At 33.0% G+C, this 16967-nt stretch overlaps 1 protein-coding gene across 1 annotated transcript in view; it reads left to right on the top strand.

The window, feature by feature from the left end:
• Window positions 1-1281: 1281 nt before the first annotated feature.
• The window catches only part of LOC117171373 (leucine-rich repeat extensin-like protein 5), a 32380-nt gene continuing 16694 nt past the window's right edge, over window positions 1282-16967 (top strand). The window contains exon 1 of the mRNA XM_033358622.1: window positions 1282-1570. Within this exon, the coding sequence (XP_033214513.1) occupies window positions 1556-1570 (15 nt within the window). The 5' untranslated portion in view covers window positions 1282-1555. The remainder of the gene's footprint in view (window positions 1571-16967) is intronic.

Here is a 16967-nt window from a genome sequence, read left to right as displayed (position 1 = left end):
ATCCAAATGGCAACATAATTTCCTCATAAACTACTCTCCAATAGCACAAAACTTTGTCCTTTCATTACATTCATGATGTAAAACACTATGCTTTTTACATTGTAAACTATCCTGAAAACAGTAGTAATTTTTTTCAAATAAGGATACTGAAGAAGATTCCATTCAACCACTTACTTGGTCTAAAGGAATCTATTATAGGCAATGCGAGTTGTGAAATTAAAATAGAAATGCTTGAACCTGCTCCATCGACCTTCTCATCTTTCTATAGATAATCGAGAGCAAGAGTCGGTGGGAGCGCCAGCGCGCTCGATCAACTGACTGTAAGAAATTAGAAGTCGTAATTTGAACTTATAGGGAAAAAGGTAATCGCCTATAATTCTTTTTAATCAATAAAAAAGAAATCAGAGTTAATATAAATAAAAAGAGCTTTGTTTAATTGGGGGTTGATAGAGTTTTTCAATCTTAAATTTCTAAAAACTTTTCTTATTTTATTCTAACTGTTCAAGCCTAATTAGGAACTTTTAAATTGAGTAACCAGAAACTCTACAGAAATACAATTTAACACGAGCAGTCATTTTTTCACTGAAACTGCTGATGCGATCTTTTGATACTCCTTTTGACTTTTTATTTCCATTTTGGACCATTCCAAACCAATTTTTTTTCTCCGATATACGGCACATTAACTATTTAAAATGTTGCAAATCTGAGCTACAATTTTAATTCAGCAAATATTCTATTGTTTTAAATAAGGCTAGTAACAGCTATTTTTCACCTTTGGGTTACAATTTCAAATCTTTTCAGTCACCTAGTGCACTCTTTGGGTACAAAAAAAAAATCATTTTTGTCGGCGTGTAATCAAACTGTCGAACCCGATGGCTCTCGACATTAATACCTAGAGCAAACAAAAATTAAACTTCAGAGTAATACCCATGCAGTAGTACCTGTCGATTGAATAACTAGAGTGGAGATGAGGTTAACTATGTTTTCATTCCCCTCTGCTTGAACATCGTTTGCTGGCCCCTGCTTGATCTGGAGTTCCCCTCTCGAGTGAATAGTGATAGAGCTCGGAGCACAGCGGATCACGATTTGCCCTCTCGCGGTTGGCCTCCGCCAGGTTCGAAGGCAAGGTAAGGTAAGGTAAGGTAAGCGTAGTAAGGGAGATGCCCCTCTTTCCTCTGGTGCGCTCTTCGCTCCTCGTCGAGTCGAAGGATCATCTTATTAGGCCCACGCTATATAAACACAAGCCGGCGGCATGGTGAACAGTTACCTACCGACTCTATCTTCCGCCGGGCCGGCACATGCATATTCATTCAATTTCCCAGTTACTCATTCTCGCGCCCAGTCGTTCCACCCCTGCCCCGTGTTTTACCGGAGGAGCAACCCTCCAACCGAGCGAGAGCGGAAGTGAGAAGCCGAGGACGAAACGGCCAAAGGCAGTCAGCCAAGCGGATACTGTGTCTTTAAGCAAACACACACGAGTACCAGGAGCTAGTCCCAGTTCTTGTTATCGATAAAGTCTTCGACTCAGTAGCGGGCCATCACGAAGCCCGGAAACATGTTTCACGTTCAGGTACGTCGACACTGAGGCGAGGATTCCAACGGAGTTCTTAAGCTGCCTACTGTTTACCCAAGAATGAATTCTGGGATGATATCTCGAATTCCCATCTGGCAGGAAGGTTCTCCGATCTGAATCTCGAGGGGAATTCTTCGATCTCTGAATTCGCAGCTAGATAATCGAGAATGTCTGAATGTGAAACGCGAATTGCGGTTTAGAGCAACTCGTACTCGTATGTAGCTGGATCCAGGAGGATTTCAAGGGGGATGCAAGGTGGTTTCTTTCCCTGAGAAACCCTTTCCTAAGTAGGCGATTTTTTATTGGATTTAGGGGATATAGTGAGTGTCGTATAGGAAAACGAGAGGTGAGAGCAAGTGAGTCGAAACAGTGCTGCCACCTTAGGGAATTTCGGGGTTTTTTATTCTATACATTCTTGAGAAATACTGCTGGAATCTGAAAGAAGAAAACCGTAACTACATTTAGGGTTTAGAAGTAAATAGAGACGTAGTTTTCATTTTGTGAGAGAAAATTGTATACGTTTTTTAAGAGGCGAGGCTTCATTGTCGCTTATTTGTTTCAAATTACACGGAGAAAACGATATCGCAAGAATTGCAATATATATAACGTAAGTGCTGCGTTATATATCGCGATTATCACATTATGATATCGTAAAATCGTTACATCGTACATTGCAAGATTTTGATTATATTATTATTTTATTTTATTATATTATGTATACGAGAGTTCTAGTAGTGTCCAAGCGATGTCAGTGTATTATAATATCCTATAGCTTTTTATAAAAAGCTCCGGAACCTGCTTGTATGTTATCATATTGCGCTTTATTTCAATACAGAGGTTTTGCAATATCATTGTGCGATATGTTTTTCTCCGTGTATATTAATGGATTAAATCGAGTGAAGTCAGATTTTGTTTTACAAATATTTATAATAAACGAATAAAAACATGAAATAAAGAATTAATTATATAAAAAACCAGTGCAATTCACTTTTTTAAGGGAATTCAAAATTTAACGTGTTCTGACAAATACAAAAATAATTTTAGAAAAGTGGTTTTAATTTAGTCATATTAAACTCATATTTCGCTTTTCTTCCTCCCAAACAGAAAGAAAATTTTCTCTCGAGGGAGAAAATTAAATGTCAGATAGATATTTTTCATAAAATCTTCGTTAATTCTCCATGTGAATTTAGCATACTGCATATATTTTTAAAAGATATTTGAAATTTTTTGTTTTCGCATAGTCGCATTTCCTATCACTTGACGTTTAGCAACGTGCGAAATAAATATCCATAATAATAAAAATTCCATGTTTTTAATCACTAAATTTCTAGATACCCTCGTACTTCTGTACACTGTACAGTACTCGTACATTCTAAAGAGGAAACAGAATCTTAAGTTTTCATTTGTAAAGAGCATAATTTAAAAATCGCTTTCTAAAATTAGGCTGGTCAAATATACCTACTTTTTTTTTTATTTCAATGCATCGCTTAGCATGAACTCAAATCAGTAACTTTAGTTTTGGTACCTAAAAACTGAAGTTAAAACAACTACAATTTTCGATAAATAAAACCATTTTTTCATAAAAATTAAGTCACTTAGCAAAACTGAATTTCGGGATTTAAGTTAATTTTAAGGAAAGGCATAGAATAAAATAAATAAATCGATTCTTGAGAGGAATTTGAAAATGAAGCTGTCTACCGTTTCTTTCGAATTTATAAGACTATTTGATACAATAAAAAATTAAAAGAACAATTTTGAAGCAACTTTTTTCATCAACTTGCATGCTCAGGTAAAAAAGACAAGTTGGCAGTTTTTTAAGTCTCGTTGACAAATAATGCGTCTCAATAGAATATTCTACGTAGACTCAAATAAAAAGCTTGAACCTTACATTCATAAACTATTAAGCAATAACATGTATAACAATATCGTGTTATGGTCTAGAACACATATTTCAGCCGCGCGCTCGCCAATCTTGCTTCCCCGTTTCGCAAGGAGGCAATACATAGCTTATGTGGCCTTTGTCTGCAGCATAATCGGTTTAAATCAGATTTGAGTAGTTTTCTTTAAATGAAATACTTCAGAGATTCACCACGAAATCCAGCAATAAAATAATCAAATCGTATTCAAAATAAATGAGCAGCAGATAGACTTGTCCACAAGAACTATTGCCCTGCCGTGAAACGGAGAAGCCAGATTGGCACGCGCCCGGCTGAAAAACCTGTGCTACAGCATAACATACTATTTTCCTACAATTTCTTTGCTAGATTTTTTTTGAGCTCAAAATTTAAGGTTTCATTTGAGCCTCCATAGAACATTCTCTTAGATTGCATTATTTTTAATAAGTCTTAACAAAGTGTCGAAAACATGTATCTTCTGTGTCGGACATCGCAATTTTTGGAAAACAAAAAGAAACTTTATTTAAAAAGAACTCAGACGATGATTTAGAATTTTATCTTAGAATTTTTATAAGACGCCTGGAAATTATAATCAACTAAAAAATTTCATATCCAAGCACCTTTGAATTAATTTTATTTCAGCTCCACCGTGTGGGTTGCCGTCGTACTACTATCGGCGAGAAAATGTTAGGCATCTGCCTTTGAAGCTTAGCAATTTAGCCAAAAAATACGCTAGCTCACAAAAAATAGCCATATGAGAGCTAAAAGTGTTCTACATAAACGAGCTTGAAAACGTTAATGTCGAAAAAATTTAATGCTTTGCAGACTGAAAAATGTAAAAAAAGTAAGGATTTTCTTGTATATTTAAGAACAGTCAATTTTAGAGCATTATTTCTTATACAAGGAACAGTGGAAAAAATTTGAAAAAAATTACGACCATGAGGAAAACTGTTGTGAACAAATTGCAGTTGAGAAATTTAAGAAATAATGCCATAAAACAGCCAGGACCCTTTTTTTTACATTCGATCGCTCATGCCTTTTTCGACCCGTGGTTCTGAATCCTTGGGTGGCAGCTGTCACGTCCTCAGCAGCAACAAAAGGGTCCGGGCTTCTTTCTGGCACTTGTTTTCCAACAAAAAAGTCTAATATTAAGTAGATGCCTGATATTTTCTCGCCGATAGTAAATGGGGTTTGTTTGTCTGATTTTAAGCTATCTGCGCTCTTGAACTAACCTATGTATACCACTCTAGAAGTGGAGCCTTTTCGAATGCCGTTTTCTTATTTATAAGAAAAAAAAAATTAATTCAAATTTGTGACACTTAGGGGTGTATTAACAATCCTATACAGTATACATCATGCAATGATAAACTTTTCTAAATAATAAATTTTATATCTAAGTATTCTGGAATTAAAGTAATAACATAAACATTGTTGGATAGTAATCTTGGTCAAACAATTGGTCAAGTTTTTTTTAATTTTTAAGAAATTCACACTGGTTTTCTACTAAATAAAACTTTTCTATAGAGTTTCGTTATTGATAAAAATATATTGTTTTTAATTAATCGCCTTTTTGTGGTTTTGATGAGAAATCATACTTCAATTTATGCTTTAGCTGGTGACATTATCCATGTGTTTCAGAAATGATCGAAATTCTTTAGAACTTTATTTGTGTTTTACTTGAAAAGCGGGTGTCCAAAATTTCAAATTGAAAAGTGCTCTGGTGACTTTTTCCTTACCCAAAGGATTTCTATGCTTCAAATGTTGGAATTGGATCTGGCTATATACCTCTATATGAAAATCTACACTGACAAAGTGATACATTTTCTTACGGAATAACTTATATATTTTATTCAAGACACACTATATGCTTTAAAATAAGGTACTTCAAAATTTTCGGTATATAATATTGATACACGCAGAAAAATTATCCAGTATAATTAAAAAAAAAACGATCGAGACAGATGTGGGCCACATTACTTTCTAGTAAGTTTTACAAAAAATTGAGTTAAATCCGCTGATTTTCGATAAATTTCACCTAAGCTGCAGTAAAATCTGCAAGCGTATAAAAAATCCAAGTTCAGTCGATTTTACTGGAGGTTAGGTGAAATGTACAGAAAATCACTTGATGTAACTAAACATCTCGTCAAATGTACTAAAAGGTAGCATGTTCTAATTTAAGGGATCCTTTCTCTGCGTGTATACTAAGAAAACCTTAATTTTCGCTCTATTTTTTCATATGAATATGTGAAAGTAGTGATTAAAAAATATTTTATTTATATAGAAAACCTTAAACTCTATACTTCGCAATTGAATTAAATTCACTAAACTTCAGTAGAAAAATTAGTTAAAGGAGGTGCCTTCTACCTACAAAAAAGGGTTTCGTAGTCTATTAACACCTAAATTAAGTTGCTTCCCCTTTTTTCATCTCGCCAAAGTACAGATTGAAGTCAACTCGGGTATCGAGGGTCAAGTTCTTTTAGGTTACGGATCAAATTCGTCTAAGGTGCAGGAGTAAGGTCGATAAGGTAACGAGGTAAAGTAGGCTAGAGTTCGTGGTACAGTTCGTAAGTTTTCAGGGTAAAGTTGACTAGGGTGCGGGGATAAAGTCAATTAAGTCCGATGGGGTACGGGGTAAAGTCTATTAGGTAACGGGGTAAATTCGGCGAGGGTAAAGGAGGAAATTCAGTTTACGGGGTAAAGTCTAGGGTATGAGAAATTTGTTAAAGGAAGTTTTTTAAAATACGGGGTAAAGTTGACAAGTTTAAAGGTTAAAGTCGGCTATGTTGCTGGGTAAAGAATGTTAAGAACCAGCGTAAAGTCTATTAAAATACACTTTAAAGCCCGATAGGGTACAGGGTGAAGTCGATTAGGTTACGGGGTAAATTCCGCCTTGGTACGGACGGAAAGGCAGTTAGGATACAGGGTAAATGCGGATAGCGTACGGGAGTAAAGAGGATTAGGCTACGCGGTAAAGTACACTTAGCTAGAATACGGGGGTAAAGTAAATTAGGTTACGCAGTGAAGTCAGGTAGGATACGGGTTGAAGTCGGATAAGGGTGGGGTGAAATCGATTAGATTGCGGCGTCAATTTGACTAGGGTAAGGGAGTAATTTCGGTCAGGTTACGGGATAAGGTCAGCTAGGGTTAGAGGTCAAGTTTGTTAGAATACGAGGTAAAGTTATCTAGAGTACGGGATAAAGTTATCCGGGTTAAGGTGTAAATTCGGCTAGGAGAAGGGAGAAAAGTCCGCTTCGTTACGTGTTAACGTCGGTTAGGGCACGGGGTGATATCAGCTAGTGTACCGGGTAGGGATGATTAGGTTGGAGGGTACAGTCGGCTTGATTGCAGGGGTACATTCATACATTCAATCAGGGTAAGGGTTTAAGTCGAGTATGCTAAGGATCAAAAGTGCTTCGTACAGGATAAATTCGGTTATGTTCTGGGGTAAATTCCGCTGGGGTACAGTGTATAGTCAGCTAGGTTACGTGGTAAAGCCAGCTAGGACAAGAGATCAAGTTGGACAGGGTATGGGTTAAAGTCTATTTGGATACGAGGTAATGTCGACTATGGTGCGGCGTAAGGTCAATCAGGGTTGCGGGTTAAACTTCGCCATGATACCGACCGAAACTATAAGGTGTTTGCGTTTCCTGTATTACATCCCGCGTTTTCCGCTATGCCTTTCTATATATACAAGTCTATTCCTTTTTACATTTTGCATCTCGCGTTCCCTGTTTAGTGTTCTACTGTCTTTATAATGCTATGAATTTTACATGTTCCACGAGAGATATAATTATTTTATATCTTCATGTACGTTTCACGTTTATTAATTATTTAATTAGAAGTAAATGGAGTCTGTTCGAGACTTTTGTTATTTCTGACTCAAGTTTAGATATTATTTTTTGAATCTCTCATCCTCAGCATAAATAAAAATACTTTATTAAAAATATTTAATTTGTAAATTCCTGCAAATAAAGAAATAGAGTCTTTTTATCTTTTTAAAGTTCACTGTCCCCGATCCTTAATTTCAAGGAAGTTTTGAGTTCTCATAATTATCCTCGATATTTCTGACTGTAATTATCTGAAATGAAAGAGAATGTAATGACACTTCTGTTTTCTTGAAGCATTCGGCGTTCTTATACAATTTTAGATATAGGTGTCTTCTTGGTAACTTGAAATTAGGTTGCGAAATGAATTCACAAATTTCAGTTCCGTTTGCTTGACTTCTTAATTATATGCCCTAAAATATGTAGCAAGCGGAAATTAATGGTGATTGCTTAAAAAAGTATCAGAATATTAACATTAAAGGAAGCACAATATTTATGTAATGAACTATGAATTATGTTGCAATAAGAGAATGTTTCGTATTAAAAGTACATGACTCACTTTCAGATTTGAAACCTTATACTCTGTTCTTTTTCGGTTTCAACCGGATGGGTAAAAATTTTCCTTTAGTTTAAAATTAAAAATCAAACTTTTTAAAGCTTCCAATTTTTTAAATTGGAAGTAGCAAAATATAAACTGAAATTTAAAGTATTTTACGTGGAATTGTAAGTTGTTTTTCTAATTAAAAGTTAAAGCATTAAAAATTCGGCAAACTTAAATTCAAACTAGTAATAATTTACAATTATAAACTGAAAGCCTTCTTATTGAAGTAGATTTATTTCTAGTGTCATCTAAATCAGGTTAATATTTTAAACTTTCACATGTTAAGATGTAAAATATCACTTCAAAGTCCTTTGATATATTATTTGTAGTGTTTCAGATTAAAGAAGTATAAACAAGTTCTTCAAAAATGACATTTCCAGATCGAAGCTTTCAAAACTGAATGATTGTTTAATTTTTGGTTTTTTCGAAACAAATGCGCATTATTTATTAGCTTGGAAAGTACCATAAATAAAAAAATAATTTTAAATTAGTTTTTTTCTAAGAGAAATGCATTTTCCAATAAACTGGTTTGAAAATAAAATTGAGGTTTTCTTTATGTACTTAGTACACCCTAAAGTGTTTTTCAAAATTGTTTGCCATAATGTGTTTTTTTTTAATAAAAAATTTAGTCACCATACTCTTCCGCTATTTTGAATTTTCGTAATTTGAAAATTGTGAGTTCAGATTGGGGCTCAACGAACTATAAAACTCACGGAGAAAAAGGTGAAAGAAAGTGCTGATGAAATCAACAAATTTATGCCTGAAAGGATTAAATCACACAAAAATTTTTTGCTCATTTTTGGTGGTCCTTAAATTTTTTCCAACTAAAAGATGCTCCAATTAGAATTCTTCTTTCTAAATGAGCAGTCAGATCTGTTATAGAAACTGTTCAATGTTAGATGTATTCAATTTCATAGGGCCCAATTAAGAAATTATAGATTGGAAATTATTATTGTCTAACTGTTAAGATTTTTCATTTGAAAAATTAAAATTATGCATCATTGAAATTTGCAATGTTCTATTTGAAGATGGCTCAATTTTGAATGAATTCACAGTTGTTTAATCTGAAAGGTTTCAACAATTCAGTTTTGAAGACTTGTGCAACTCGTCTTAAAAATCTGGAGAACTATTTTTACTGCCTTCATTTATAAATGAATTTAAAATGCCAATTTATCAAATTCAATCAATTTCGAATGCCTCCAAATTTCAGTTATAATCTACGTTTCAGAACTTGAAATTTGTTTAAATGAAAAATTAAATCCGAAGAAAATAGAAATCCAGCATTTAAAAAGTTAAGGGATAGTATCTGCAAACTAACTTAATTTTAAACTGAAAATGTTTCAATTTTGAAATTTTGAACAAAAAAAAGATTTAATTTGAACACATTTAAAATTCAAACAGAAAAAAAAATCCTCGGTAAATAATAGGTTCACTGTAATTACCGCTGATTTTCTTTCCTAATAAAGTAGGTAATACTGTTCCTATATATTATTCTGAATAATGAAAAATTGAATTTAAATAAATAATTCAGCGACAGAGACAAAATAATTCTGTTAATTCAAAATCCAGCAATTGCAGTGAGCATAGCCGTCAACTATTTGCAACGTTTTTTATTAAGTTTTGTTACAAAAAAACTTAAGGTTTTGCTATAAAGGAAAACACGATCACTTTTCTCTCACCTGTACCGATTTTACATACACGCACGCAATATACCAGTTGAAGAAAACCTTTATATCTTCTGAGGTTACCCATAAAAAGTGTCGCACAAAAAGGAAATTAAGTTTTTCGACTTTTATGTTCTATTTTACGATTCAAGAGTAGGAAATGTTCCCAGGCGTTCGCTGTCTCGACCAATAGGCAATTGTATTTGCTAGACGCACGTAGCTTGTGCAAAACATTGTAAGCAAACGTCAAGTATTAAGTAATATTGTTGTGATCCGTCGACGTCGATAACCTTTACTGGATTTCATCCTAGGTTCATATTCCACGCTTTTGGAATAATCGGCACGAAAATAGCACCCTTCGGATATGGGGAATTAAGACAAGCGAAAGCTCCGTAACATTTTATTTGTGTGAGAGATTTTTGAAGCATGACAAATCTTAAATAGTCGGTAGTAGAAGCTTTCATTGGTCGAGTTGAGCGTAACGATATTGATAGTTTCGAAACACAATCAAGGAGTCGTGTACAGTGTACACTCTCGTCGAATTATGCAACATGCTCGATCGGAAGAAATGCTTTCACGTGGAAAGTAGTAGTTTCAGTTTCAATTACTGCATCTTCGTTGGATAAGTGACTAGTACCAACCATTGGCGTAGTTAAAACTTTCTCAGGATGCTGATCTTACGTTTGTTATTTATGAGAATGATGACCACCCAAAAATGTGCATGTGAATGAAGCAAGAAAAGAGGAAGAGTTCAAATAGCGAATTTAGAATTATGTTATGTAGTTTCTGTAAGCTACGAGGCAAGGTAGTCATTATGACAAGGAGAAGTGATCAATACTTAAAAGCTGGGTATCCTCATCATTGGTTTACATTAAAAATAATTAGATTCATTTGGTATATCCTGGAGATTGGGACTCTCCAGCCCAAATTAGACTCGGCTAAGCTCGGCGGCGTTCGGATGGAGTCGACCGTCAGTCGTGGTGTAAATGCGCCATGCTTCACGAAAGATTTCCAAGAGTTCCTCAAAGAGTTCTCCGAAGATTTCTAGCCCAGAAATCTGAGATTTCTCGGTGACTAGCCCTCCGTATAAGTTAACGAATTAGATGTTACTTCTTCAATTAAATATATTTCATTCTCAGGTGATTTGACGATCGTAAAGTAAATCGATAATATAATTGACTTTCACTAAGAGAAATGGTTGTTTGAATAAAATTTTTCCATTTTTATAGGGTCAATAAAATATCTCTTTAATTCAAAAAAACATTATTTGATTCAAAAAAAGGATTTGTCATGGGGTTTTCAATCGAAAAATTCAATCTTTGATATAGGGTAAAGCAAATATTTGTTCTGATTTAAACAAACATTTGTCTAAGGGCTGTAAGATACAATGACAACATTTTGCCATTTTCACAATTGATCATTTCGATAGTAAAAATAAGTGTCTAATAAAAAGAAAAAGTATAAAAATATATGCATCATAGAGCAAAAAGTTTATAGTAAATGATGAGGCCGAGGTTCTCACATTCATATTTTATTGGGTCATTGTGACAACATCATTTTGTGCACAAGGATAATCTTTCGAAATAAAAATGCAATCGCTATTTAAAATATTAACGTATTCAAATTTAATTTTTGTAGGCATTGCAAGTAAAACATCATGTAAAGTATATAAATGGTGTATTATATTAGGTTTTAAAACATTCGAGATTTTTAAGATAAATGATGTTGTCGAAATTCTAAAATTAAAAAAGCGATATCAAGTTAATTTATTTTTAAAAAATGTATTAAATTTATACATTTCCATGAAAGTTAGTACAAGGGTTTTTTTAAGTTGCAGAATATGCATTTGGGATTAAATTAATAAAATTTTTAATTTCGAAAAATTTCATTACATTGTTTGATTTCCTAATAATAGCGAAGGGGGTTATCGAGAGGTCTATCAAGCTAGCACCTCCACAAACGAAATTCCCAAATTTATTTATGTCAGAAATTTGGGCTTTTTTGGGCTGTATTGTCGATTTTTGGGCTCCGCTACTTTTTGTGAAAATTCAAATTTTGTGTGGAGGTGCTGACTTGAATCAAGCCAGCACCTCCTCTATATAAAAATTGAAAGAAAAAAAATCAAACACATAAGAATTTTGGGCTTTTTTGGGCTCTTAAACGCACCAACAACCAATCTACAAAAACCACCCCTACGGAATATAAAACCACCCCTTATGTAAAAAATCAAATTCGGAAAAAACAAAGAACACCAGAATTATGGGCTTATTTTGGGCTCTAAAATGCATTTAAAACAAACAAAAAACTACCCCTATTTTCAAAAAAACACTGCCTTGCGAAAAATAAAATTTGCATAATCCAAAATTCACTAGATTTTGGCTCATTTTAGAGTCTCAAATGCACTTAACATTATATTAGGAAAACCACCCCTGTGTAAAAAAACGTCAACCTAATAATAAAAACTTGAATCTTGATTTTGGCATTTTTGAATAGCCCAAAAATCAGAGACTACATTTGAAACGTAAAATTCGAAAAATATCAGAGACTTTAGTAACACTGTAATATTTCGAAAAAGATTGGTTTGCACAAAATTATGTTTAATTGTTAAAAAGGGACTGTTTTTTAACGTCAAGTGTTGGGGACCAAAAATCGGAGTAGGTATTTTTAAGAAGCCTAATAATCATAAACTCTACTGACACTGGAAAATTCTCAAATATATTAATTTTTGATAAAGTCATATATACATGGTAGAGAAGGGTTGATTTTATAAGTTAAGGGTTGAAGCCAAAAAATCGGAGTGGATATTTTCGAGGAGCCCAAAAATCAGAGACTACTTTAACACTCGAAAATTCTCAAAAATATTATTTTTTGACAAAGTCGTATATACGTGGTAGAGAAGGGTTGATTTTATAAGTTAAGAGTTAAAGCCTAACAATCAGAGTGGATATTTTCGAGGAGCCCAAAAATCAAAGAATACATTGACACTAGAAAATTCTCAAAAAAATTATTTTTTGACAAAGTCATATATACGTGATAGAGAAGGGTTGATTTTATACGTTAATGGTTGAAGACCGAAAATCAAAGTGGGTATTTTCGAGAAGCTCTGATTTTTGGGCATTAATCCTTATCGTATAAAATCCACCCTTCTCTACCACGTAGATATGACTTTGTCAAAAAATAATACGAGTACTTTTGAGAATTTTGTAGTATCTGTAGAGTCTCTGATTTTTATGCTCCTCGAAAATACCCACTCCGATTTTTAAGCTTCAACCCTTAACGTATAAAATCAACTCTCCTCTACCACGTATATATGACTTTGTCAAAAATTAATATTTTTGAAAATTTTCTAGTTTTAAAGTAGTCTCTGATTTTTGGGCTCCTCGAAAATATTCACTCCAATTTCTGGGCTTCAACCCTTAACTTATAAAATCAGCCCTTCTCGACCATGTATATATGGCTTTATCAAAAATTAATATTTTTGAAAATTTTCTAGTTTTAAAGTAGTCTCTGATTTTTGGGCTCCTCGAAAATATCCACTGCGATTTTTGGGCTTCAACCCTTAACGTATAAAATCTACCCTTCTCTACCATGTACATATGGCTTTATCAAAAATTAATATTTTTGAAAATTTTCTAGTTTTAAAGTAGTCTCTGATTTTTGGGCTCCTCGAAAATATCCACTGCGATTTTTCGGCTTCAACCCTTAACGTATAAAATCTACCCTTCTCTACCATGTACATGTGACTTTGTCAAAAAATAATATTCTTGAGAATTTTCCAGTGTCAGTAGAGTCTCTGATTTTTGGGCTTCTCAAAAATACCTACTCCGATTTTTGGTCCTGATTTTTGGCTGTTGAAAAATGCCAAAATCAAGGTTTAAGTTTTTATTATTATGTTGACGCCTTTTTACACAGGGTTGGTTTTTCTAATATAATGTTAAGTGCATTTGAGACTCGAAAATGAGCCAAAATCTAGTGAATTTTGGATTTTGCAAATTTTATTTTTTGCAAGGCAGTGGTTTTTTGAAAATGGGGGTAGTTTTTTGATTTTTTAAATGCATTTTAGAGCCTAAAATAAACCAAAAATTCTGGTGTTCTTTGATTTTCCGAATTTGATTTTTTACATAGGGGGTGGTTTTATATTTTGTAGGGGCGGTTTTTGGAAATTGGTTGTTGGCGTGTTTAAGAGCCCAAAAAAAGCCCAAAATTCTTATGTGTTTGATTTTTTTTTCTTTCAATTTTTATATAGACGAGGTGCTGGCTTGATTCAAGTCAGCACCGCCACACCAAATTTGAATTTTCACAAAAAGTAGCGGAGCCCAAAAATCGGCAATACAGCCCAAAAAAGCCCAAAATTGTGACATATAAAAATTTGGGAATTTCGTTTGTGGAGGTACTAGCTTGATAGACCTATTATCGAGTCTTATAATGCAAATTTATGGTCAAAATTAATAAATATGCAAATTGAAATTGAATATTAACTCAAATTTAACCAATTTTATTAAATTGTTAGATTTCAATGAAAATCAATACGAAGGGTTTCTTTGAGTCACAGAACACGAATTTGCGGTCCAAAAGAAGAAATTCAAAACAGCTACCTTTCTTTTGGAAATTCTATTTAGATGGTAAATTTTCATTAAGGTCAGAAGGAGGTAGGCTTTTAAATAACAGAATACGAGCTTAAGGTCAAAATTCGAAAAGGTAACACTTTGAAAATTTCATTTAATTTTTCAATTTTGATAAAAGTCAGTACAAGAAAGCTTTTTGAGTCGTGGAAGATGAATGTGAAGACGAAGTTCAAAAATTTGACATAATATTATGGCATCGACGAAACTTTACCAATTAAATAAAACAATTTAGTTTTATGTTAACATTTTCCCTTTTTGTATTTTGATCTCTTTGTATTCTAAGGTCTTGATTCCACCCCCCTCATCATGTCCTTTATTTAAATATCTTAAATAATTAAACATGCCCAAATTTTACTTTAAATTTTGGAATGAAAATATGGATCTTGTTGCTGGTTACATTACTGATTCGGGGCCAGAATGACGATGTATAGGGATTCACGTCCTTTCTCGAAGTTTATTTTTGTTACAAAATTCTCTTACGTAAGAAAAAAAAAACTTTCTGTATATGTAAAAAGAGACTGCACAAGTTGAGTATACAGTGGAAATCTTTAATAGCCCTCCCTTCTATAGCCTTTTCGAAAATTAACGCCGTGCCGCATTTTGGTGTAACAGGTGCTGCGCGGGGTGCGCAGGATCGGCGGCTGTCACTCAGGCGAGCAGACAGGCGCGAACAAACAAAAGTGGAGCAGGCTATAATGAGTTAGTTCCCACCCACCGTCAGCCCCGAAATCGGGGCTATATAAGAGTTTCAATATATTTTAATTTTATAAATACTTTTTCGTAATTACTTTTAACATAATGAAGAATCACCTTTTTGAATTTACAATTAATTACATTATTTATTCCATTACAATTTGTAACTAAAAATAAGGTCAATTTTATTGTTATTAAGGGTAACTTCATACCTTTTAAGAGTGTAGTATAGTGAATAATAATTAAAAATAAACTCACATTTTTCGAATGAATTTAAATTCAATAATTTCACCCCATTCAGGAGAAATTTATACCTACTAGTAAACTGAAAATATATTTAATTCAAATGAGAATCAGCATAAATAGTAAATTAGCATAATTCTTTTTTAACTAACTAATTTTCGAGGATTATCGAATAGTAAATCAATATTACTCATAAAACACTGATTGATAGGAAGATTTAAACTGTAGATAATAACTGCATCACGTTTTATGAGCTCAATGAAAGCCCACTAATACCACGGCACTTTCCGCCCTTTCGTGGCATCGATTGAATTTAGAACTTCCGCAATTCCGCTTTCTTTGCAACATTACTGAATGAATAAAAATATTTTCTTCCCCTTGCGTCATTAGGAGAACTTAATTGGATATACATTATCAGACCGTAAAATTCAATCGACTCATGTATACTTCCAATCTATATCAATTTTCATTTCCAGGACTATATTACTCCATATTATTTTCATTTGCATTGCAATCATCGTGGATAGCCGAGGTGTTGAATATTCCTAAGGGGGTTCTTTTTATTATTAGTTTAATAATTTATCAAAAGAAGCCGCGAACATCTATAATATGCTGTTGTTTATTATTTGCGTTAATTAAAATACTAAATAATTTTACTCACGTCATAGAGGATGGAGTGAAAAACATATTAGTTCTTAAATTCGTTTTTCGCTAATGTAAAAAATTGAAAAGGTCAGAATTCAATTTTCAAAATTAGGAAATATATTTTTGTGAATACAGAAATTTGTGGCTTTTTTCCTATAGAACTTTTTCAGTAATAAATAGTAATGTAAAAATTAAGTTCAGAATAAACAAATATGAAGCAAGTTTGAATTTATTAAATTTGAACAAACGTTTTGTTTTATTTTCCTAAACTCTAAACTTTAATGAGAAATATTTTTAAACAATTTTTTATAAAAATTTCAAATATTACTTTACAATTGAGATATTTTCGCCATCCCTTTGCTTGGTGAGCTTCAACCATGTTCGACTTGAAACTGAATTTTTCTTTACAGAAAGCATCTTGACGGTGATTAATAAATAGCTCAAAGATAGTATTACATCAAATGGAAAATGGAAAAAAATTGCGGAGCACATTCTAATTATAATAACTTGAGTTTTTATATCAGTTGTTCTGACTAGAATAGTAAGTTAGTTTTTTATCGATGTTATGAAAGTTTTCGTTCTAATAGCCTGAAGCAAAATGGTTTTTATTATTAGTTGTAAGAAAAAAAAACATCTTGGGTTTAGACTAGTTAATTTAAAACCTTAATTCCATCGACAACAAGCATAGTATAGCTCCTCATACCAGAGGCTTATTTGGTACTTTTTTTTATTCAAGAATAGGATTGGATTTTATTAATTTTCTTAATATATATTTCAGTGAAAAAATGCATTATTGACAAGGAAACATTTTCCGCTGTACAAAAACATAAAAAGTATGAAACACAAAGTTTTTATTTCATTAAATTATTTTCAACTGCTTTTTTCTCAGTATCTAATGTAAAATAACAATCTCTGAACAATAATTTAATCATTTCGGTGTGCTCGTAGCACAAATATTTACATTGCGCCTAGAAACTTTGATTTCTAAAAGAGCTCTCAATATACTATTTCCATCTTAAATATAAAATACTTTAAAATCATCAGAAGAAAGTATTCCGTAAACAAAATTGGAGAGCAAAACTGTTTAAGAAGAAAATAACTGAGGAAACTATCCCAGGTGTCCCTCACCGATTTTGATGAAACTGCAATATGTTGTAGTACATCGAAAAATAAGAGACACGTATTTTTTTTTATCGGCCATTAA

Source organism: Belonocnema kinseyi, chromosome 4 (assembly GCF_010883055.1).
Source record: "Belonocnema kinseyi isolate 2016_QV_RU_SX_M_011 chromosome 4, B_treatae_v1, whole genome shotgun sequence".
Classification (NCBI taxonomy): domain Eukaryota; kingdom Metazoa; phylum Arthropoda; class Insecta; order Hymenoptera; family Cynipidae; genus Belonocnema; species Belonocnema kinseyi.
This window is presented reverse-complemented; position numbering and strand designations above follow the sequence as displayed.